The sequence below is a fragment of the Platalea leucorodia genome (assembly GCF_965183815.1).
Source record: "Platalea leucorodia genome assembly, chromosome: 5".
NCBI classification, from domain to species: domain Eukaryota; kingdom Metazoa; phylum Chordata; class Aves; order Pelecaniformes; family Threskiornithidae; genus Platalea; species Platalea leucorodia.
The window spans coordinates 39,477,386-39,503,320 of NC_138827.1; the positions used below are offsets into that span (position 1 = coordinate 39,477,386).

Below are 25,935 nucleotides of genomic sequence, written 5' to 3' on the forward strand. Positions count from 1 at the left end.
AGGTGGGCAAGGACTCGAACTTCTATAATAGTGCTTGGCAAAGGTCTTGCCTAGCTTAGTGCTGGTTTTATACACCCCAAAACAGCGCCTCTGCCATTCCTAAGTACCTGCATGTTCTGCTCCAGCACAGCAACACTGCGCTGGCTAAAGGCAAATTACCATGGCTGCTCCTTGCAATAGTCTTTAAATGATCCAAAACTGTTTGGTGAGGGGAATGAACCTTTTATAGTCCTCTGGTACATAACAAAGCTGATGCACAGTGGCAGAAAATGCTGTTGTGAATATAAACAAACTTGAAAAGCACAGTTTCAAAATAGGCTTATGCTACAGCATTTTATTGGCAGTTGTAGGACTTCTGTGTGGTGACTTGGCTGAGATGCATGAGGAAGGTAATACCTAGCTATTGCCATGTGCTAACTGAGACTTGCACTGTGTGCTGTAAACCTGCTTCTTAGGTTAAACCTTTTCTATGGAGGGAGGGAGGCAGGCAGAGGATGTATTCCTAGACTTTGATAGATGAACTTTTGTGAGGAAGCTTATTTCTAGGGAAACGTTACAGATCTCAACATGCCTCCTCTTTAAGCCTTTACAAATATAGCTGTTTATAACCTAAAGAACTGACCTCTAGTGGTCCAGCACATCCAATTTTGCACTGTAAAACAAATGTGTCTTGGTTAAACCATGGAGGTATGCCTGCGACTACAGTACTGACACTTCACAAACAGAAGTGAATATGGAAACAGCATTAAATCTAGATATTGTCACTGAATACTATTTATTTTTCTTTTTTTCCCCTCAGGTTAGATTTATAATGAAGATCTCTGAACAAGTGGATATATAAACTTGCTAAAGATGTCTGTTCCAAGCCAACACTGTTCTATTATTATTAACCCTCCTCCACCAGAATATATAAATAACAAAAATAGTGGCTGTCAAACAAACCAACTTCAGTACTTACAAAGGGTGGTCATGAAAGCCATGTGGAGACACAACTTTTCCTGGCCATTTCATCAGCCTGTAGATGCAGCAGCACTGAATCTTCCTGTAAGGACCATTTTGGAATTGGAGTGTTAATATGTAAAGTATTACAGGACTTGTGAATTAATGTTAGTTTAAAAGAGTTTTTTCTGATGCAATGGATCATGGGTGACTACTTTTGCATATGAACAGCTTTCATTAATCCAAGTCTGCAAGAAAACTGTTTTCTCTCTAGTTCATACTAAATGCTGCATCTTTGTTCATTTGCTTTCTGATCTGAGACTGTAGTAAATCAATATTTCTAAGGGATAATAAGAATGCTTAGACAGGCCCCTTGGCATTTCTGGATGTTGGTATTCTGTCTTGTCTTCTTCCCACCTCCCTGCTGGTTTAGCCATATTTCTTAACACTGCATATGATGAGTATTTTCTTTTGCCTTTGAGTTTTTTACTTTTAATAAGAGGTGGCCAGTCTCTTTCAATGTCAAATGCTTTATGATGGAAAAGCAGATCTGATTGACCCTAAAGTAAATAGGCAAATCTGGATCCAGTTTGATGGATAGAAGTAATTACAATTGTAGTACAATTTCAAATTAACTTTGGCATCTTGCTCTGAAGTTTCTAGAGGAATTAAATGTGCCTGCAAAAATAGGGAAGAAAAAAAGACTTATGGTGTTCTGATCATACCACAGTGACAGAACAGTCTTCTAGGAAATAGAAGAGATTGGATGCTTAAATTCTTGTTCTGTATTGCCTTGTGGGTTTATTTATGTTACAGTTTAATTGCAACAAAGTGAATGAATATAATGTGACAAATTGTTTTAATTCAGGTATCAAATGAAAACATTAGTTATTCACACAATGGTATTTCAAATGACCTGGAAGATACTGCTCTTGGTAGATAAGTAGAAAGGTGTTAAATAAAACTACGGTACATTTCCTTTTTTTTTTTTTTTTCCCCTCTTGCAGCTTAAGCAATCATATTTAGTTCTCTCAAATTTCCAAGACTAATTCTACAAAATCATTGCTTCTGTTTAGAGCAGACAAAAGCCTTTATCTGCAGCTGTTTCTCATGACAAACTCATTTGGTCAGTTTGTCCAAAAGCACAGTCAAAGTGACTCTCTTTCTGTGTCTTTTCTTACCCTTTTTCCTTCTTGGAAGGAACTGTCACTTAAGGTTAATATTAAGGGTCATTCAGAGTTGTAGCAACATTTGCAGCTGGCCTCAGGCCAGTTCTGCCTCTCTGGATTTCTAAGGCAGCCACTTGACTTCTAAAAGTATGTGTTAGTTCAACCGTTGCACAATAACAAGCAAACCTCTGGCTCCATGGCAAGGACAATGAAGGTATTTGCCTCCTTTGCCTCTGTCCTCCAGGTGTTAGAAGATGCAGAATGGACAATACTTAATTATTAGCTGCGTTATTGAAGAGCTTTCTTGGTTTTGTTTTGGTAAATTCAACAGTCTGCACTATGATGTATTTAGCTTTTTTATTTCACTAAAACAGATTGATAGGACAGCTTTAGAAGACTCTTGAAGTAGTAGTAACTTCATACAATTACAATGTATATGTGAACTTAGTGGGGATATTCCTGTTCTGATTTCTTAAATGTGCCAGCAGGGAATTAGCCTCATGCTCTTAATCACAAGCTTTCAGCCATGCTACTAAAATAATCACAATAGTTCACATTCCAGCTGCCTTTCAGTCATATTGCCACATCTTCACCAGACTAACCCTGAGAGGAGAGCCAATATAACCCAGGGGATGAAGTATTTGATCAGCCACTGTGAAAACTTGGCGGCTTCTTTTTGTCAGTGACTGAGTCTTTGTCTTTGTCAAAGCCTGTCTTTGGCTTCTTTCCCTCTGTGCTGTAAACTGGAGGGCTACTTCAGGTAAATGGCTTTGAGATAACAAATGAGAAGTACGTATACTTTTCATAAGTACTACTGCCAGTGTAGCTCTGGATCCTATTGAAATAAATATTCTTTGGGGATTTCAATGGTGGATGTTATATGAAAGAGCAAGGCGAAAATGAGGTGAAGAGCTCCTGACCACTTAGTTCTGTGGTACCTATGACTATAGGGGAAAGTTTTTTTTTTTCTTTAAATAAAATATTCCTTCCAACATAATGCAATTCTCCTCTCTTGCAATTTAACTTTCATAACTAAATGTGTAAGAATCTTCATGTCCTAATATTAGAAGATACCTGTTGTGTGACTAACTCTTTCAAAACCACAGGATTATTACAGTATTATAAAGAAACCTATGGACTTGAGCACCATTAAAAAGCGTCTGGAACACAATTACTACACAAAAGCTGTGGAATGCATTGAAGACTTTAAAACAATGTTCTTGAACTGCTACATATATAACAAGGTATGTGAAACACAACCTCTTACCAGTAACCAATTCTATTGAACGATACGTACAAGTCTAAAGCAAGCAAATGGTTATTAGAGCCTGCACTAAATTAGTCAATGTCTTCATGATTTTTTGAAACTATTTTCTCTGAAAGGTGGGGGGGCTTTGTTGCTAGAATTGACTGTGGGCATGTAAGCAAAGTCTAGCCTGCGGTTACGACTGAGAGCTACAACTGAGGGCATAGTCTTTTCTGCACAAGGATTCCGCTTGCAAAATCTCTGGGTTTTAGTTGCAGAGCTCATGAACAGCAAGCACCGTGTAACTGCTATACAAGCTTAAGGGTAGCAACCCTGAGCCATGCTCTGCTCCTCCAAAAAGTTTAACTAACCTAATTTGAAGTGCTAGCATCTCCCTGCGCTTGGATGTTTGTTGGCTGTGTCACATCTTTAAGCTTCAACAGCTTTCTTCAGAACATAGGAATGAATAAGGGAGTTACAGATCTGCCCCCTTTTCCTTTGCTGTGGGAAGTACGTGGATATAAAGCGAGTAGGACTGTGCAATGGGACAGTGGGAGAAAGAGTATTTCAGTAACGAAGCAACTTGTATTAAAGTGTGTTGGGGGGGCAGGGATGGCAAGGACTTACAGACCTCTCTGGTACTGGTGGCTTGTTTCAATCTGTTGGAGCAGGATTCTGTAGACTGTTTATTTTACAAGGCAGCCCTCCATTACTGCAGCCTCTCCTTTACTCTGAATGTCACTGACTGTATTTTGCAGCCTGGTGATGACATTGTGTTTATGGCCCAAGAACTAGAAAAAGTGTTTATGCAGAAAATAGCCCAAATGCCACCAGAAGAAAGACTGGTGATTCTCAACAAAGGAAAGAGAAAAGGAAAGAAGCCAGAAGGTAAGGCCTGTATTATATGTTGAACTGCAAAAACTTCCAGCAAAAGCTGGAAACAGGGAATCCTCCGTAGCTTGTCGCAGCTCAACCCTGGAGCAGTCGGGGTGTTCTCCACTTTTCCCAGAACATATCAGACAAGTAACAACATTGCTATAAGGCTTTAGCAGATTCAGTGCAGCCATAATGTTTTTTTATAGGTGCTAGCTAAATTTCCTACTTTCTACTAATGAAATGTGTTTTAAGAGGGGGTAAAAAGTCAGAATTAACAACTTCATCAGTAGTGTAACAGCATAGCTTCACAGCCAAACTTCTGGTGAAATGCAGTGCTCTTGCCCACAAAAAGGACAATTCAGTCAAGACATCTCAAACTCATGAGGGAATTGCATAGTAAGTGCTTGAAGTGACATTGGGAAGACTAATTGCAAGAGGCCAGGTGATTAGCTGCAACTTATTACTTATCACTGACCTCCTATGTCTTTTTAATTGCTCTTATAACCTGTTTCACTTGTACAAAGTGCTCACTTCTACATCTAAGCTCTCAACATTGCCAAAGAATAAATATTTATATTGATAGGAGTAAGACTATGCAGTGTCTGGAATCACATGTGCATCTCAATCAGTTAATTTGGAGACCTCCAAGGTAGTCTTCCAAATTGGCCTGGAGGTACTGCTGTCAGTTGTTGGGGAAATGTTAGCTATGTCTTGAAAGAGCTGCAACACTTCTTCATCCTGATACCTCTTAATTATTTACCTTCTGACAGCCATGGAGCAGTGATCTTAGCTAGCTCCGTTCTTACTGGGTCACCTAACAGATGCTCTTATTATTTAGCTATGCCACTATACAGCTCTTCAGGGTCTCCTGATGACTTCATTTGCTTCCTCTTACTGCTGTTGGTGGTGTGGTTGTCCTTGTTGCTGGTAGTATCTGAAACAAATGTTTCTTCAAAATAGTATTACAGTTTGATAGATCTCTGTAGCTTTCTCCTCAAGGTGTATTTGAGGAGCAACACTACCTTTCGGTGATCTGGTAGATGGTAAAGCAGTGGATTTCTTGGTCCTTTCACAAGAATTTTTAGGGGGTTAGGAGGAAGAGGAGGATGCTCAGCTGGCTTCCTGCTCTTACTAGCTTATATGAGTAAAGTCTCAAGCAATTCATTGCCTTGGCAGAATATGTTGGTTGCACAGGTAGAAGTGACTCCCAGAAAAGATTTCTGAGAAATGTGTTGGAAGCTGAGTTAGCTTTTTGGTTCTCAAATGATTGCAACAATTTAAGATGCTTTCATAACACAATCTTGCTGGTATTAATGCTGTTCCCTCCATTCCCTTTGCACACACAAATATGCAGCTTGTACAAATTTTGAAACGTTCTAAGCACTTCTTTTTGAATTGGATAGTTGAGCACATTGCTATGATCAAGGAAATATTTCTGTCCCATCTTTCACAGACTTTGGCTTTAGAGACAGATCTATACATACAGCTTATTTCCCTTTAAAGAAAAAAGAAGGCAACTGACTTCCATTTCAGAGAACGTCATGGTGTTACTCAGTGTTGTGTTATATAAACTAATAGGTGTGAACATCTATGGGAACTGAACAGAATCACAGAGCTGGAAAAGACATTAGTAATCTAACTAGCCAAATCAAATACAGAAAAACATTGGTCTAAACTGTCCTCAAATCAGTGATCGATACCTGTAATATTGCTAAGCAATATATGCAGGTCTTAACTATGCTTAGGAAACTTGAACCTTCATGATGCAGTTTGCACCCTTTGGTGCTTGGTCTTTATGTGCATGTAGAAAACAACTTGATTCTCTTCTTGGCAAGCACGTTTTTACCATGTACAGGTTTCAGCGTGATGTCTCTTTAATCTTCCCTCTGAGGTTAATCCACAGCTCCCTTGAGGCTAAATATGCATAACTTGGTACAATACTCTAGCTGAGGTATTAATGGTCCCGAGTAGAGGAGGATACCAATGTTGCTATATGTAACAATGCTTTTGTTTCTATTTATTTGTATAGTTTGGGTGTGGAAGAGTGGTTGTGTTAACAACTGTTCAATTTGATCAGGAAATAATTAGCTGCAACATTTAAGACCTAACTTTAAAACTTTCTGTTTTAAAATAACCAGAAACACAGCAGCCCAACCCTGGGACTTCAAATGAACAAAGCACAGAGCAGAAACAAGCTGAAAGCAGCGAGCAGCCTCCAGTGATGACTCAAGAGCTACATCAGGTTACACTAGCTCCTTTGTCTGCAGCTCAGCTGACTGCTTTAATGCCAGCTGCAGTCCCTATAACAAAAGTAAGCTTCCTCAAATAACTTTCAGAAAGAAAGGTATTGAAATTGCTGCTTCAGGCACTAACAGCAAAACCATGGGAGCCATGCTTATTGCAGTATCTTTTCAAAACTTCTATTGTGATAGAAGATAGTAAGAGATCTCCATTAAAACTTCTAGGTCTCTGCTAAATAACCAGGCCAGTACTAATTCTAGAAACTAAGCAGAAATTGGTATGACTGCTTGGTACATCTTTTCATACAAATGTAGTTTTAAAATGTTGTTGTCAAAGAAACAAAGTGAACTTTGAGATGGTCATTCCTGAAGTGTGCTGCTATACTTCTGCAGGCTTCACATTGATGTAGAAACTGTTCTTTCCTTGAGGGGTAGATAATGGGTTTAGTATTAAAATAAAGCTCTAAGTTCTATTTAATAACTTCTCATGTTTTCAATGTAAATCAAATGCTTGATTCCCTAAAAATAGCATGCTTGCTTAAACATTGTGTAACTAGCCTGGAAGGTGTTTGTAGCTCACAAAAGCAAATTCTTGTTAACTGCAATCTGAATTGTATGTGACCATCTGACATTTTCATCAGATAAACATCTTGTATTGACTTAGTTTTGGTTTTGCTCTTCCAATGAGGAACAGGCACATGTGTCACGCTCTCCTACAGTGTATATTTACACTTTACTGAAGAGTCTGAACACTGATGACAGAGCGCGCACTGTATCGCTTCCAAACCAAATACCACCCAGGTTAAAGAAAAATAGAGAGAAACCTTGTGCATAAAGTCCTCAACCAGGCTTAAAATGAATTGCAATAATTTTTCCCCTTCCCATGGCAGTCGTCTTGTGGTAACTTCATAACCTACCAGCTTCTTGGAGTCTTCTCAAATGGCTAAAAACTGACCACAACCTGACCTGCAGTACACCCTGTTCTTTCCTTTACATCTAAGATTGAGCTTGGCATGCTGATCTTGTAATGCCTTGTAGGTTTTCAGTCTAAACTTGTGGAAGTGCCACGTTCTGCTCTGCTTTCAATAGCTGTAAGGGTTCTGACACTTTTTAGATTTTTTTTTTGTGTAGTCTGAAAGCTGACCATTCTCTCACTGTTCTGGACATCTGTATTTTGGACTGTAAAATTTTCTTTTTCTAGGCAAAAAAAGGTGTGAAAAGGAAGGCTGACACCACAACTCCTACTACTTCAATATTCACAGCAAGTGGTGAATCTTCTGCAACATTTAATGAAAGAAAAGCTGTTAAAGCATGCAGAGGTGAAAATGAACGTATGATACCAAATAAGCTTCTGAAGACATACTTGCCAGATTCTCAACAGTCACCTGAAATTCTTAAAAAGACTCAGTTGTCAGAACAAATGAAACATTGTAATGAAATACTTAAAGAAATGTTTTCAAAGAAACATGCAGCATATGCGTGGCCTTTCTTAAAACCTGTAGATGTTGCATCTTTCTCACTCAGTGAGAACCAAGGGATCACAAAATGTCCTGCAAACCTGGGAGCCATTAAAGTAAGTATGTTTCAGAGGGAATTGGACTATTTGTGTGCTTGCTTGAATAACTTGTGCAATGACTGGATTTTAATAGTGTTAACTGAAAAGGTGTCATGAAAGCTGCTTCTTTGAAAGAAATAATGGGCATAGAAGCCATATACACTTATCTCTCTCAAGAAACTAAGCCACAGCTCACTGAAGAAAGTCTAAGTCTCAGTGTGACTATGTGCATAGTGGCTAATCTACTTATCTGTTGAACAAGCTAATATAGTAATGAAGGAATTGCCATCTCTGTGAAGCACTTCCAAGCAGGCTGCATGTTAAACATTTTTCAGTCTGTATACACAATGCTGTTCCTAATGCTCTATAAAACAAAATGCAATTCTGTAATGTTAACTTCTGCTTCTCTCTGAATCTCATTATCCTTGGTGAAGTGCCCTGGAACATCAACACTGAATATTTACATGACACCTCTCACACCTTCTGTGAAAAGGAACCCTTCTAGATGGAGATATGTGGCCAGTGCTTTGTGAACACTGGGCACATCTGTCTGGGGTTGAAGTATTTAGCCAAGTTAAGACCCACCTTTGTGGGGAGGGTTGGCTTTCAATAGTCTATTGAATTATCTTGAAAACTGGCTTGCACAATATAAAGGTTATTTCCCAATTTCTAGCCCATTACTTTGACTCAAGCACTTATGGAATAGGCTTTGTATAAATACCATGCTTAGAATCAAAACCAAGTGCTGAGGACATGACCAAATAAAATCACCCAAACATTGTTGTCTTGACCTGGTGCTGAAACTAGTACTACGAAGTCCTTAAAGCAATTACAGTTAGCAAATCTGTTTAAAAGAGGAAATTCTCTTACTTTGTTAAAGGGATAATGTTAAAAAGAGAAGCAGGTCTTTCTATAATGGCTCTTACAATATTTGCTGTCTTGACACAAGCTGAACCTGATACTGGATGTCAAAATTCTTGTTCCTCCTCTTTTTCTGCCAGTTCATGGTGATGCTCTCTACTTTCAAACCCTAAATGTGCATTAATCTTCTTTTCCTCTAGAAGAAAATGGATAATTTTGAATATAGAGATATACAAGAATTTGCTACGGATGTTAGATCAATGTTCATGAGCTGCTACAAACATAATTCTCCAGACCATGAAATAGTTGCTATGGCAAGAAAACTTCAGGTGAGTTATCGCTTAAGTCAGACTTGACCACAAAGGAATCTTATAGTCCTACTCTCTCTCATCTCGTGCCCTGATGTAGCATCTACTAATGTTACCAACTACTATGTTGCTGTGTAGTTCTAGAAAACAAGCAGCAACCTCATAATGCTTTTAGAATCTGAAAAACGTGCTGACCTCTGGTGTTCCCAAATGTAACTCTAGGATGTTTTTGAGATGCACTTTGCCAAAATTCCTGATGAACCTGTTGCTAGTGTTCCTCTGCCGCAGCCTACAAGAGAAATGACGGAAGCTTATTCCAGTGAGAGCAGTAATGATGACTCTTCAGAAGAAAAATCATCTGAAGACTCCGAGCAGGAGAGAACAGTGCGCCTTGCAAAGCTTCAGGAGCAAGTAAGCATTAGTACTCAATGTGCATGACTGTTACAATCTCTCTGATAGTGCTACTTGCAATTGTCCATTCTAAGGCTTAGCACCAAGAATCAGCATTTTAAATTTTATAGTAATTTGTTTTTCTTAATACAGACCTTTATTCCTGTTTGGAAACACCTCCAAAAGTTAAGTGAATAGTGCCTCAGGAAATACAAACTGGTTTTAGTGAATCATTGCTCTAGTACTCTTGCCTACCACTTCTTCAGATGACTCTCAAACTTCTGAAAAATAAAACCCTGTTGCTGCGGTGTGATGAGAGCATCCAGATACTCCACGTGTAGCTTAGGGGTATATTCTTCTAACAATGGCACTTCCTTCATATGGTTGAAGAGCCCTGTTCTTTTGCTCAGTCTCTTCTGAGCCACACAAAAGCAAGTCATTAAATTCTACTTCGGAAAGCTCAGTATGAAGTAAAACAGAAGGAATCTCATGCTAATGTGAAGCATGGCTTTACTTCACTGGCTAAGAGTGGAATGCGTCTTGCTTTTGCTTGAACATACTGCTTTAACCTGCTGCTGCTGTACCTGTAAACTATGGGGAAAACTAGCGTCTGTCCATCTTTCCTTCTAGTTCCTATGAGGTTTAAACAAACTTGTGTTAAGTCTTTCTCTGAAGCTGTTAGTGTGTCCCAACTAGCCATTTTATATCACAAAATACCTGGGGTTTATGGGTTGAAGATTCACAAGCCCAGTCCCACTAGCCTAATTCAGTAACATTGTAGAGGTCTAACCAAATAAGGCACTTATGTGCTTCCCAAATGCTTGAAATTAAAGAGGAGCTGCTGGATACTCCTACAGTGACTTTTTTGCTTTTTTTATTCTTCACAGGATGCTAGAAGACATATGCTGTTAGAAATGTCTGCATAAAATAAGTAGCCTTACATCTTCTATATGCATAGTCTGTGACTAATCTATGATATAGTAAGATGCTTGGAAAATAAACCTTGTTTGGAAAGCAAACATCCTATTAATATGTGCTCAGCTGCCACAAATCCTGTGATATTTAGGGCCAGTTTATTGTTCATCCTATATTGCCTAGGATTATCAGCTTTTTTTTTTGCTTTTGATAGCTTAAAGCTGTTCACCAGCAGTTGCGGGCTTTGACCAGAGCATACTTACCTAGACTGAAAAAGAAAAAAGGGAAGGCTAAACGGGAGAAAAGTAAGAACAAAGAAAAAACCAAACTAAAAAGCCAGATTCAAAAGAAGAAAAATCTAAAACACAAGAAGAAATCTAAGAAAAAGCTGTCCTTAAACATGTAAGTGTGGGGGGACTTGTGTGGGTGTCAAATTATTTTAAACTGCTGTTACTGCAGTACACTTTTTTTTTCTTGCAGTCAATCAAAGAAAACCATGCAGCAGGTCTTGTTGGCACATAAGTCAGAAGATGAAGATGGTGCCAAGCCTATGAATTATGATGAAAAAAGACGGTTGAGTTTGGACATAAATAAACTCCCTGGAGATAAGCTTGGGAAAGTAGTCCATATAATACAGTCAAGAGAACCTTCACTGAGGAACTCTAACCTTGATGAGATAGAAATAGACTTTGAAACTTTAAAGGCTTCAACACTCAGAGAACTAGAGAAATACGTGGCAACCTGTTTGAGGAAGAGACCAAGAAAGCAGCAGGGTATGTAGCATAAATGATGCTTTAAAAAACAACAACAACAACAAAAAAAACCACACCACCACCTAGATTTGTTTTCTGTTTTGCTGCAATGTTAACTTCTGTTTCACATGCAGCTAAAAAACCAACAAAGTCAAAAGAACAACTTAATTCTGAGAGGAAAGAAGAGCTAGAGAAGAGGCTACTGGATGTCAACGGTCAACTAAACCCCAAAAAGGAGACCCTCAAGAGTAATGTGACTCTTACTTTTATTAATTTGTAACAGAAATAGCTTAAAGTGGCATTCTCCCCTTGGGCTTATACACTGTTATGCAGCCGGGGCTTTCTCCTCAGAACAGTTGAGGTCTTAAGATTCTTCCTATGTTGAATGAGCTGGAGTCACAGCAGCAAATTTGGTCAGTTATTTGTCCTGTCTAAAACATCATCCTTATTCTTGGACCTAATCCTTTATTACAGGTAAAATGATGATGGCTTCAGAGCTTAAGGGACACTGAATGCCTTCTCCCTTATGCTGACATATGAATACATGGGGGGGGGGGGGGGGGGAGGAGGAGTGTCCCACAGTCTGTGTATTTGTTTGCAATTCACTTTCTGTGTCTTAGAGATTCAAGAATAACAAACTCTAGTCATACTTGTTAGATTGCAGCCTCACTACTGCTGTCATGCTAGCAAGACTTCTGCATCAGTGACAGGTGTGCTGTGTTGTCTTAGTCTTTAGGAAGTGCCCTAGGAGAATCAATTCAGTTTTTCGAGCAATAATGCATTTCAATATCAAAGCCAGAAATTCAGTACGTACTTCAGCATATCTACACTTGGTGGTGGCTCCTGTCAGGGATTGAGAACAGATCAATGGAGCTGATGCTGCTATTATAGGTCAAGTTGTTCCTCATTAAACTAGTGAGTGCTATTTTTGCCCTCTATTGGATATCTATTAAGCTCCTATGTAAAACCAGTTAGCTGAAATGATAGAAGCAGCCCTGCAAGACACAGGCTTGCATCCAGCATTAGCTCAGGCAACAGTCTTCCTGTCTGGTATATGTGATGGCTTGAAAATATCCTAGAAAGAAAAGCTTAAAGAAGCAGCTGAAATCAGTTGCAAAGGATATGTTGCAGGGAGAGGGAGGAGGCAGGCCAGGGAATCTTTACAACTGGCATCTGGCGGCTTTACAAGAAAGAGCTTAAGCTGTCACTTAACAAAGACTTGTGTCCAGGGAAACAGGTATCCATGTAGCTTCCCATTTTCAAAGCTTCTGTCAGAGCAACACACTTTGAAAAAGCTTTTTGACTGCGAAATCACTATAAATGGAGTTAAATCAATCCTGCAGATGCAAAATAGTCAGATGGTGGGGAGGTGGCAAAAAACGACAATTCTGGAGTACATATGGCTTGGGAAAGAGGAGAGCTGGCTATAGATAAAGACCTCAGCATGCAAGTCTGGCAGCAGCAATAAGCACAGAAACAGGCTCTGAACAGCAGGAAAACTTACGGGGAAAATTGCTTGAATTGTGTCTTAAGATAGCACAGTTTTAACCTACTTTTAGGACTGCAAGTTGTGTGATTACAGCTCCCCAATGGCTATTCATTCATTCAACTAGCTTGCTGCTGGTAAATCTACCTCTCTATAAAGGTCTCAAATCCACTTCTAAATGGACAGTGGACAAGAAAATGGCAGAAGATGAGCTGTTATATGGGAGAATAGACCTAACAACGTTGATCCTTGTCTTGTATATGAAGACTGCTCTACTGCAGGTTGTTCTAAATTATTTCTTTCTCTCCTGCAGTTGAAAACAACGTTGAGTCCAGTATTGGACCAAGCAGACTGAGCGACAGCAGCAACAGCAGCAGCTCCTCAGACTCTGGCAGCAGTACTAGCAGTGGTTCAAGCTCCTCAGATAGCAGCGACTCTGAATCGGGTCAGAAAGCTTTCTTTTGTGTTTGTATAGGCAAAACATCTGCCTTCTCAGTTAGCGTCTACTGTTCTGCATGCTTACCAAGGACTCCAGTTACCCTTGTAGGTTTGCTCCATGTCGAAGGCTCAATTCCAGTGCTATTAAATCAGTGTCTTAACAGTGAGTCTGTAGGTTAAAAAAACCAACCAAACAAACAACAACAAACCTACAACATCCACTCAGCTTATCAGTGAAAAACTTCAGGGACCAAAATCAGCTAGAAGGAGGTCTGTGTATCTAACCTGGAGACTTGACTATTAGGCTACAGCCTACTCTTGTAGTTTTGATTCCTTTTTGAAACTGTGATTTACTTTATTTTCATCTTCTGGTCTGCAGCATGAAGGGTGCCCTAGCTTGTCCCTAAGCTGAGGGACAAAAGTGCCAACAGCATTGACTGTAGAGCTTGATGCTTAAGCTGTCTCAAGCTTGTTTAAGGGACGAGACAGTGCTGCACCATCAGGATATCAGGATGATGTTGCTCTCTGTACACAGAACTCTCTTTAGTTTTCTAGGACAGAACAGACGTGCCAAACTGGAGGTCTACAACGTAGATATCTGTATGAGGTAACAGTGTAAGGTGAGATGAATGCTCAACAATTTGCAGTGTGGGCAAGCAAACAGTGAAGTCATTGATGGCAGCAAAGACCTTGATCCTGCAGGAATCTTTGTGGTCTTTTTTTATGTCTGGGAGAAGTTCTTTCTTCATCAAGCTGAAGCCAAAGTATCCAAGATAAGGATGGTCCTTTTACTGTGACATTTGGCTCACTAGGTACAACTGCAACTTGCATCTTGTATGTGTGAATAATGAAACATATGCGAATGACTGATTTTTTTTCTTTCTTTTTTTTCTCCACCCCCCTCTTTCTGCCAACCTCTCTGTATTTACAGTTACAGAAACCTTCTCAAAACAGACTGGAGCCAGGCAGAACTGTTCAACTTTTATGGAAAAGCCTAAGGTAAACGGACTGGAATGAATATAACACTTTTGCCCTAAACAAAGTTACTTGTTACATACAATGGTACTGGAAATGACACAACTTGATTAGGAAATAATGAATATGGCTTGAATGCTACTTGTTCTGTAGGAGTGATTTACATGGAGGTGCAATATCTGCTGTTTGTTAAAAGTAGCTCCTGAGGCTTTTACTTCTTATAATCATCATGGTAACTCTGTGTTGGGTGAAGGAGAAGGGAAAAGGAGAGAGGGAGAATGCTCCATACACCCCACCCCTAAAAAAGGAAAATCCTCTCCAACTTGATCTTTGAGTATTGAATTGACCTAATGAACAGTGCAAACCCCACTTAAATATTTTTTCTTTATCTATAAATAACCTCACTTCTACACCTGAAAATAAATAAACGGTACAATATACTAGTCATTTTCAGGATACTTTATATTACTTATTACTATGGCATTACTATAAGCAACAGCGGTTTTATCTAGAAATAATTTTTAATGCTTCTAAGATTGAATTGCTCTATTCTTGTATATACGGTGGGTGTTAATTCTTGTCAGGGTTAGCTGCCTTTTCACAATTTCCCTTGAAGCTACCAGAGATAGAGACCTCAGATTTCAAAGCAAGATCACAGCAAAGCCTTCATTCTTCTTACAATAGACTTTCACTTAAAGTGCTTAGCTGGATACAGGAAACTAGGCTGCAAATTTATTATTCAGCTGCTCCTTCTGCATCTTCATAAGCAAAGACTGAGGGGAGGAATTATGCAACACCCTCTTTTTTGTTTTGTTTAAAAAGTGCAGCCTCTGCAGTGACAGAATGACAGCAGTAAACTTGAGAAAAGAGGATACAAGAATTAAGCTTCAGCTTGGTCAGTTATAACAGCCCCTCACTGACTTTCTGAGTAACAATAAACATCATACTTTAAATCCTCATGTTACAGAAAACCCATGAGAACAAAATGTATCTGTCAGACCAAGGCAGTGCACTTCACCTCATGGGTTTTTGTCATCTAAACTTAGAAAATGCTAGATTAGTATCACAATACAAGGACTACTGAATCCTATAAACAGTGGAAATGGAGTGGTGGTGGGGAAAGGGGATCAAATAGCTATAAATTAAGATTTGGCTGTATTAACTACTGCAATCTTTTTCTAGAGAATACCGCTGTGTTTACAGAGGACATCCTGCAATGCTGTTCTGCAAGCACAGCCCTCGTCTTTTACTAGTAGATTGCAAAATCGTGGATCATCTGAACTGCAGAAGCCACCTCTCACTGTACTGCAGAGGCTTCAGCCTCTACAGAATAGATCACTTAAACCATCAGAACAATATTCCCAGTCTCCCTCAGGTAACATCCTTATGGCAAGAAGCGTGGCTATTTATGACTGCAGAGGAAAGAAGGGAGGGTAGGACTAATGCTTGTACTGCCCAATAAGCTTATCTTGGGGGTTTGGAGGTTATCAAGTGGGTAACAGAAAAAGTTCTTGCAGGATATGGATTATAAAGAGCATGATGTAAATAAAAGTGTGGCAGCACTGAGGATTGGCTAGGGTTTCAGATTACTGGGGCACTTATGGTGGGGCAGAACAGCATTAAAACAGGAGGAGGTGTTCATGCCTCCCTCTGAGATGGAAAACAACACCTCAATGAACTTAGGGTTACAGGAAGTGCTGAACACCTTAAGGCAGGGATTAGGTACTTAAACCCATCACCACCATGCAAGTTCATGTCTGAAATCCCTATTAGCTGAATTTAAAGCTTGGTGCCATAGACCCTCCGAACTGATTGCTGTTGTCTAGACATATCAAATATTAAGTTACTTAGGAACTTGATCCAAGGAGCTATTCTTTTCCCTTCCTCACTTCAAAAGGTCTAACAACTTCATACACTTCTGAGTTTTTTGTAAAAGACAGCTTGAGCTTGTAGCTGATTAACTGAGAAATCAATTAAAAACTAATTAAAAATAACTGTCTCAAATTGTGCAGCTAGGATACATATCTTCATATCCAGTTAATCCACAGCTCTAAACAGCGACCTAATTTTGAGATGTAGGACTGCACTTTGCATGATAGGGGAAATCACACACTACTTCTTTCTCAGGTACAATCTCAGCTGTATCTGCTCTGCGTGATGCTCCAGACCAGCAAACTCCTCAGAGTACTCCAAGGACAAAACAGTCTTCTGTCACCCTGTGCACACATGCTCTTCCAGAGGTGAATACATGCTTCTCTCTAATGCATTCATTTCAAATATCTTCTTTAAAGCATGTTCTTTATCATTTAAATAAGATCTAATACAATATTCCAGGCTTTAATTTGATGCAATGAAGGCCACTTAAGGTTTACAACAAAAGTTCTCCAAAACCCCACTACCAAAGTGATTCTTATCCTTTAATAGGACATTAATTCATTGCCTGTTGGATGCAACACAAAAGGAAAGAGTCTGGCTGATCAATATATCAAGCTTATAATGGACTGTAAAGCTTATTTTATTTCTTTTCAGTGCTATAGCTTAAGTAACCGTTGCATACTTAGAGGTTAAAAGCCCACCCTGTTAAACTTAGTTTCACAAAAGAGATGGGCAGCTTATACTATATATTCCTGCCTTCTAGAAGTATCAATCTCATAAGCTCAGTAATACTCTGAAGACTCTAGAGGCTATCCTGGAAAAGCGTCTTGCTTTTTCCTCCTGTTCCCAAAACCATGGAAACTGGGGCTTTCAGGGTCATAGATGAGGTTGTGAAATATTTAGTCACTGTTGATTTCTGTCTTAATACGTTCTTGGAGAGTATCCTGGTTAGAAGGGCCTCTGTGTTACAAAGGAAGTTATTGATGTTACTGCAGCAGCACGATCTCTTCCATCTTAAGATGTTTAACTATCTTTCTCAATGTGGTTTCAAGCATAGCTGCTTTAGCCAGGTTTCAATAGCTTTTATTTTCTGAAATGGATAGAAACTACCTCTTGAGTCTATAAGCACAGGAATGTGTCCTGCAAGAAAGGAAGAAAAGCAATTTGTCCTTTCTCATTTGTGTCCACTATCCAAAGGCAGCAAGTAGTATCTATTCTGAGACTCGGGTTTGTGCAACAGCTTCCCCAGTTCAAGGGGATTACTAAACAGTGTTGCACAGAGAAAATACCAGTGAACTGAAGTAATGCGGCTGCCCTTCACCCTGATCCATAAGCTAGAGTGGAGTAACTGCCTTCACAACAGTAAAAGCCAACTTCTATTATGTTGTACCATGTCCAGGGTTAAAGAGCTTCTATCAGTTTCTCATACTCCATCCACTCCATCACTCGGGATCTCTGAGCAGTTCATGTTCTAAATCCAAAATATTAACGTAAGAACTTGCTTTGACCACTGTAATATGAATGAAATCTAATTCTTCCCTGGTGTTTACAGAAGCTAGAGCTGCAACAATTTACTGCTCTAAGTTTCTAAATCTTTAATCTTGCTGCTGTACAAGAAGAATCCATGTGTTTAGCACTTCAGAACATATTTTGAAGTCTAACTTCTCTTCTAGGTATCCAACACAACCTCCCAGGTTGACAGTGCTGACTGGAGCAAACAAGCTGAGAAAACAATACATCTAGACAAATCAAATAAACTTCAAAACAAGGCCAGTGAGAGAACTGCTGATTCAATATCCATAAGTCAAGAACAAAGTATGTATTGTCATAATAAAAACTGTAACTGATATCAGGGGTGTAAAGTTAAAAATGTATATGAACGTGGTTTAAAGAAATAAAATGCTGAACACTTGTACATTAATCAGTTTGCAGACTAATGGAGGGGTTGCAGTTTTCCCTTGCTCTTTCTTTTTCTTTATTTGCTGCTTTTTTTTTTTTTTTAAAAAAAAGTTAACTTAAATGGATGCTTGGTTCTTGTTCTGTGTTAAAACATACAAAGCAAATGACGTCTTGATTTAAGAACTTGGCTTGCTAAATTTAGTACTAGGGATAAGTAACCCAGTCTTCCAGAAAGTCTGAGAGAACTGATGCTCCAATCTGTCAAACTTCACTGGCCTTTAAGCTGTCTTCTGCTGAAGCTTCACGGAGCTCTTTTCCCAGGGCACTTTGTGTCTATTTTGAGTTACCACCTCTGGCTCTTGGTGACAAGGATCTGACAGTAAAGCAATGTCAAACAGGCTTTCACCGTGGAACGAACTTGCAATTGTTACAAGAACACAGGTTCCCTGAAAGCTGCATTCCATGTAGAGATGCATCAGACTTCATGCATGTTTCAAACTAAAGAATTGTGAGCTGGACACTGAACATCCATGCTGAGAGCCTAGTGTTACCAGACATGATTGTTTTGGTTCCTCCTTTACTCTTTCCTCTCTAAACTACCTGTATAGGCTTGAATAGGGGAAGCAACAAGCTTCTGAAATCTTGATGAAATTAAGAGGCACAGCCTTCTCACCGATGAGCTCTTTAATTGTTGCCAAAGAACAATACTGGGTACTTGAGTTGTATTAAAGCAACTCTAAAAATGGAGATTTAATTCTCCAAGATGCTCCATTTGGTATTCTCATGGTCTTAACACACCTATCCATACACATACTGACTTCCTTTGTTTAGACTTGTAGCTGCTGGAGTTCCATGGATTCAGCTAATGATCTTCACTGATAAAGTTTTGAGGCTGCCTAAAACTTGAATTCCTGTCCTGTATACTGCATGACTGTAACTATCAAGATCCTGGTGTTATCTTAATATGCTGAAGAGCTGGGAAAACAAGGAGGAATAAATCAAGCTCACTGTTTCAATATTCATAGGAAGAAAAAAAACATAGCCAAAACTATTGGGAAAGCTTGCTCCTTTCCATACTTAATTGTTTACTGCTTACTCTTTATTCTTCTTAAATTTCTGTTCCTCATCCTCATTTAATTTGTACTGTTTCTTCCCTTTTTCATGGGACATTTTTTGAGGAGCTTCTGTGTTTAATATGAGAACTATCCAGTAATGAGACTCTGCCTTTGAGAACACTTGAACTTCAGTATTATGTTGCATAGCAGAGCTTTTAACACTGTTATGTGAGTGTAGTTATCTGCCCTCTTCCATAACACAGTGGCATTTGTTTCTGTAATGATACATGCCCCGAGACTGTGCTCAGTATTATCTTAGCCTTTCCACTATTAACTCCTGTAGAAAACTGGAAGGAGGTGGGGAAAAATACAGGATTTGGGCTTTTGGTTTTTTGGGCGTTTTTGGTTTTGTTTGTTTTTTTTAAAACAACAACAAAAACTTTGCTAATCTGGAACTGTTGTAGGACCTGTAATCTATTGATAGAAAATGTAGAGAGTGCTCTGTACTATATGCATCTACTTAGAGCAAACGAGGGAAACTCATTTTAGAATTGGATGCTTAGAGCAACTCATTGAATTTTGTAGAGAATCCCACTGTCTCAGGCATTTCTGTGAGGTTACCTGCATCTCTGAAACAGGAGGTTTTGATTTTAGACTTGTGATGCCTCTGATGATGTGGGTGCAGGCTTGGCATATCGCTGAATTCAGTGGTGGCTTGTTAAGAAGCTTAACTTATGAAACCAGTAACTACAAGCTTCCCTTCAAATTAAAAAGCAGTGTCTCTCAATGAGAGGTTCTGTGAAGGCTGGCATGGCTGTAAGTAGCTCTAAAACGTGTGTTTCAAAGCCCATGGCTGCAAATACTTTTGACACAGCCTCATATTCCTGCGTTATATCTAGAGCTTTAAGACAGACGTAACTATAAATTTAGATTTATCTTAAGTTTACTTCAGGTAGATCTTGGTGGGTATAACAGGTTGATCAAATTGATTTTCACAACGGGGTTAGATATTTTTGGTTGTGTGAAGCTCTTGCTTTATTTTGGAGTATTCAGTGCTCAAGACTGCCTAGTTTCTTACATGAAGATCCAAGCTGCCTGTATGAGGATAAATGATTGATGGAAGAAAGATGCCTATTGTATTAAGAGGGACATCTTAATACACTAGTTCTCTACTCTGGAGGAGAACAAGTCTCTGATAACAGAATTTGACCTGGGTAGACTTTGCTTAACTGGACCTGGAATCCATGAGAATGTAGATTTGGAACCCTCTTCAATAGTACTTGAGAGACTTCAGAGGTCTTTTGTCTTATTTTATTCCGCTGTATAGTAAAAACTCTCCTGCTCACTTGCAATTATACCAGCTCAGAGGCAATGCATGGAGGCATAGGGTAAAGGCCAGGCACTGTTCTTGTCTTAACTTTTGGAGGCTGTGAGGTCTTTCTGAAAACCCCTTTTATGACAAACTGACTGAGGATTTGATACTCTGCCTTTAGCATTCTAGATTCAAATATCCAAAAACTTTATCCTTTGCGTTAAAAAAAAAAGTTATCTTAAGTTTTTTATTAAACATTTACTTAAATACTGAACCATCTCAAACTGTAGTAGAGGACCTTTGCTGAATGATATCTGCATCATTTATATCTGGTTCTAAAACAGTGGCTTTTTCAGAGTACACCTAGATTTTTCATCCTAGAAGCTCTTTAGAAAGGGAATATAACAAAGTAATACATAAGATTTAAAAAAAAAAACAAAAAAAACAAACAAAAAACAAAAACAAAAAAAACCCCCAAACACTAAAAAACCTACCCTACAATACATGGCTTTTGTTAACTGTGTGGTATTCTAGCTGGTCCCTAGTATTACAAAAGTCTATTTTCAGGCCTACCATGTAGGAACTTGTATCTGTTCCTGCATTTTAAAAGTTTTTTGAAGCCTTAAAAGGTTTGAGGAAAGTGTTTTTCACACAAAATAGTATGGATCTTCTACAGTAACACAGCATATCAGAACTGTTAATCTGAAGTTAGTATTGTCAAAATAGCACTTCTACTTTGCATGTGTAAGTGTTGGGGTTTTTTTCCCTCACAAGTAATAAAGAGTATTCATACCTCCTGTAAGCTACTGGAAATGTGATGACTAGCCCTTAGTGGCTGACTTATTTGCCTTTTTTTTTTTTTTTTTTTTTTTAAAAAAAAAAAAAGGGGGAAATAGGCTGGAGAGCTTTAGGCAAAATGAGTTTACGTGATGAATGAGGTACTCTTAAATAATGCTGGAATTAAAATAGAAGAGGGCTGGGTGGGGAAGGGGACAGGAGGTGAGCAACTGGCAAGGTGCTGTGTTGAGACTTTCTGACCAAACTTTTTGGGCATTCTGCTGGGACCTCTCCTAGAATTAACTAGGAGTTAATCTCTCATATATAGTTGAGCTTAACCATTCCTTTCCCTGCCCCAAACTGGAGGGAAGTGGTTCAGTTCAACTTAAGCTTGGGAAACGTCTGGGAGCATTTCTGTCATTCTGAACCAAATAATAATAATAAGAAAAAATTACAGTGTAAATTCTTCAGTTAATTTCTAGAACGACTAAATTTTTATCACTTAAATTTAAGGAAACATAGTCTATAAAATCCACGAGTGAAAAATCTTTTTTATTCTTCTATCAGGTCATTGTACATCTAATGCTAAACCTAAGGGTAAAAACATGCTGGAGCCAAAATCTAAAATTCTTCCAAGAAAGGTAAGTGTTGCTCAAGTCCCATTTGAGGAGGAGAGCTTGGGTATACTTACTAGGATCAATAATTCCCTGTCCTGGGATCTTCTCTGAAAATCTGGTCTTTTATGCTTCAAGTATTTAGTGTCTGATAGCTCTTGGGTATCGTTATAACCTGTATAGCTTTATCTCATTTCTAGTGCTAAAAACAAACAAACAAAATCTATGGGCTTTGATCATTTCGGAAGATAAATTATCTAAGATTAAGTTAAAAATAACATATCTATATTGCCATTAAAAATATGGCTTATCTTGTCTAGTTTTAATATTTAAACTATTAGTGTTCCTTGATCTAGTTCTGATATTCAAGCTATTAGTGTTCTTTCTCATGCTGATCCAGTAACAAAAATAAGAGTAGTGTGGAATATAGCCTTGGGTACTATTGAAAAACCTTTCTGAAACAGAATGATACGCTTTTGATAACATTATTACAATTGGGAAATAATCTGAAGGTTTTTATTAAATTTAAGCAAAATATTTCTTAGCATACAATAGGTTACCTTAAATGGAGGAGCAGAAGAATTTTCTTACCTGTTATTTAAATTCTTCTGTGGTAATCAGTTATTTGAAAACATCAAATCAAAATTGCTACTCTAAATTATTGATCATGTCAGCCTCTGGACCTAAAAAGCTTGTATATAGTCTGTTGAATTAAAATACTCCTAGGATTTTTCTTTAGGCACTTAGCTCTTAGTAAGCTATTAACTAATTTACTGAATTCAATTTAAAAAATATGTATTTCCTTCATAAACACGTGACCTTCTAGTAGAAGCGGTACTTCTTAAGAATTCTAGTTTTATGCTGTTTTTACGGTATGAAGAAAATGCCACTGGGGGAGCGGGGAGAAAGCATGGGTATTTAAAACAGACCAACCCCACAACCTTAATACAAAACTACTGTAATGTAAGGATTACGTATAGAAATGAAATGGATGCTCTCCGTATTAAAATATTGTTAATCAAGCTCAGTCTTGTGAATTCATGTTTTCTGGAATTAAAAAATGGAGTGGTGGATATAACGGATTGGGTAAGAATAGCTACAAATGCCAACAATTTTTAGTATATTGCTAAAGAATCTCAAAGTCGATGAGACAATATATTGAAGTCTGCTTAGATTGCTGTATTTGCACTAATACTCTGCCAAAGTAAGGGTATTTTGTTGTAGATAGTCCCAAATAGGTCTAGTCAAAACAACATTGTGCTAATGTAAGAACTAAGCAGATAATGGATGACTGGTAGTTGTATTTTTGCCTCTTCTATGTTTTCCTTTTTCTAATAACTTCAGGATACAGGATTTAAGAATATAGATTCCTGGGTAAGCTTATGTAAAACGATGATGCTTCCAGCTCCGATAAAAACATCTGCTGAGAGCTTCAAACAGTTTAGGAAAGCAGCATTAAAGAGGAGGAGTGGGCAAGCCCAGGAGTTAAAAAGGCCACTGGTGCAAGCTGAGAGGGAACTGCGAGACCTTCCTCAAGAAAAAGAGAGGTTTGTAGCCACATATGTTGAAATATTATTCTATTTTTTGCTTGTATGGTTCCTGGGTGGCTTAGTTATTCGGGAACAAGTGGTTTGAATTAGGTAATTGCCATGTGTCAGTTGAAAGGGGGGAGCTGTACCACTCAGCACAACTGCACATCCAAAATGCATAAAGTGCCTTTTTCCCTTGCAAATCAGTATTGTTTCAGCAGTCAAAGAAACTTCTCAGGTACTCCTTTTCTAGTTTGTTTTGTTATTGGAACCCCAGAGCACACAATTCCTCTGGTCTTGACCAAAATTCACACCTGTCCTCAGTATCTTACTTTCCTATATCTGTAGCCAGGAAAACCAGATCTTATTGCTATCCTAAGGGGAAAGCAGGATAATCTAGTCTTCAAGAACCTGGTGTAAACACAGCTAAAGGAGTTCCAGTGTGCACCACTTCAGACACCAGAATTCTTTGCATTGCTGTAAAGAAACATATGGAATAAGCTACTGCTGTAGTATTCTTCCCTAGTTGTTTGCAGCCACTGTTTCAGTGAGTGCTCACACGTGTATCCCAGTCTGAGGTCTATTATTATGCTGAGTGGGATAAGTGACTGCCTACTAATTACTGCATTGCAGTAATATCTTAGATTGCTGTTTACCACCTTTTTGAAACTCTGCTTTCTGTAGTATTTCCCTCTTCAGTAGTCTCGATTTTTTTTTTTTTTCTTGCCTGTTTGACCCTGTGAAAGGTAAATCTGAGCCAGTTCCTAAGTTCTCCTGATCCTGACCGTTGCTGGCTGTATTGGAACGGATTGCTTGTTTGGAATGTATTATTTTAATAAACTGAGCATTTGAGAGACTTAAGAGTACACTCCTTGTTCAGAACGTATAGCGAACAGTCCAGGCACCTTCAGCTACTACAGGTTTCCACGAGGAGAAAACTAGGCATGTAGCTCTATGGAATAAGACACTACAGGTGCTTGCCTGAAGTTAGTGAAATCTAACTCAAATAACTAGTTGAAGAGGAAGAAGGTAGAAGCAAAACATCATGGGCCAAGAAAGTAACAGAAATGTTAAGCATGTACATCTGTCAGAGAAAGTGCATGTAAGCTTTGTGTAGCACTAGGTGCATATAGACTGGAAATGGAATACAGGAAACCTTATCCTACTACAGCCTAACAATTGCGTGCACATACCTCTTGCAAAGGGAAATTACTATCAATCAACGTGTAAAACAGAACCACAGTTTGAGGGCTATGCGCTGATTTATTTGCAGAACTCTCTTCAGGTGCAAAGGCTTGTTGTGAAGAAAAAGAAGAAAAAACTTTTATCCTATATTGATATCTTCTGCTTTCTTTAAAGGGGCAATGAAGGCACAGGGTTGGATGCCATGGCAGCGACAGACTCGGAGCCCCAAAAAGAGCAAAAGAGCAAACAACTGCCCGAAGCTCAACAACATGCTCTTGTTCAAGACCGTAACTTGGCTAGGAAAATTGAACAAGAACGCAGGAGGAGAGAAGCAGTAAGTTGCTGACTCTTGCCAGCTGATTTGCTTTCAACTTTAGTAGAGAATAAAAAACGTCAGCTCAGGTCCTTATTTTAAAGGGCTTGAATGATTGAGAACAACAGAACTATGCTACCTGAAGAGTTAGTCCAGAAAATTAAATAGGAAACTCAAAGCAGGTCTTCAAGTGGCAGAATATGAAAAATTATCTCCTTGGTCCTATTACTCCCGTAAGCTTAGAATAATTGCATGGTAAAATCAAATTTTAAAGGGGAGTCCCTGCCCTTTGAATAAGTGCAAACCTCAAGTCTTGCACGCTGTCTATCCTCTTCAACGTATTCCATGTCAACAAAAGTGCTAGTCATACTGTTCTGGTCTGAAATATCAAAACTGAACCTTTTTAAAACTAACTTACTGGTTTTATTGGTGTAGGTAATGAATGTTTTTTAATTGCTACTATTTTTGTACATTAAACTTTTTTTTAAAAAATTCATAATATTGTACAATGGAATGTAAGAACCGCTGTGTGAGATCATGCTAGATTCAGATAAGGTCTACTGAAGCTTTCATCCTGTTCAGCTCTTTTTGGGAAGAAGCTTTGTAGTTTTTTTCTTAAATCTTTATTAAATATTTGAGCTGCATAGTACTAATTGATGTCTAACTGCTCTGAAAATACCTTAATTTGCTTTCTTGCAGATGGCTTGTACAATTGATATCAATCTGCAGAGTGATATTATGGCATCTTTTGAAGAATATCTTGAGTGAAAGTTGTAGTTAATATAGAACTTAACTTCAACGCTACTACAAACTATACAACTTTAAAAATGTACTAGTTACAAGCTTAAATGTTAAGACCACTTTAAAGAGCATGTAAGCTCCTCTAAAATGCTTAATATTAAAAGCTTGTTTATTGATACTTGAAGCATCTCTCTGCTGCTTGTTTACAATACATGTAATCTAGTCTGCTACACAGTGGAACATAGTTGTTCTTTTGATTACAGTTTTATATGTTGTGAGAAAATATCAGCTTCTTGATTTTTTTCTCATTTCTTTTAAATCAAATTTTTTCAGAAACACTTGAGAATCTGTTATACTGAGCATAGCCAAATTCTTGTGTTTGACTGTATTAAGTCATAGCATACTAAATATGCACCTATAGAAACTACTTTAAACCAAGGTCTTGTCAATCATGTGATTGCTATGAAAACAGTAACTTTACTATG

At 38.4% G+C, this 25,935-nt stretch overlaps 1 protein-coding gene across 1 annotated transcript; it reads left to right on the forward strand.

The window, feature by feature from the left end:
* Positions 1 to 852: 852 nt before the first annotated feature.
* BRDT (bromodomain testis associated) lies at positions 853 to 25,477 on the forward strand (the record flags this gene model as incomplete). The annotated part of the gene is made up of 19 exons (XM_082314516.1): positions 853 to 1,044; positions 3,215 to 3,352; positions 4,113 to 4,242; positions 6,369 to 6,541; positions 7,672 to 8,043; positions 9,087 to 9,215; positions 9,417 to 9,605; positions 10,714 to 10,901; positions 10,980 to 11,272; positions 11,386 to 11,499; positions 13,051 to 13,182; positions 14,107 to 14,174; positions 15,354 to 15,525; positions 16,278 to 16,390; positions 17,699 to 17,840; positions 21,636 to 21,709; positions 23,027 to 23,277; positions 24,571 to 24,730; positions 25,409 to 25,477. 19 exons carry the CDS (start codon positions 853 to 855, stop codon positions 25,475 to 25,477), a joined length of 3,099 nt encoding a protein of 1,032 aa, XP_082170642.1.
* Positions 25,478 to 25,935: the final 458 nt, after the last annotated feature.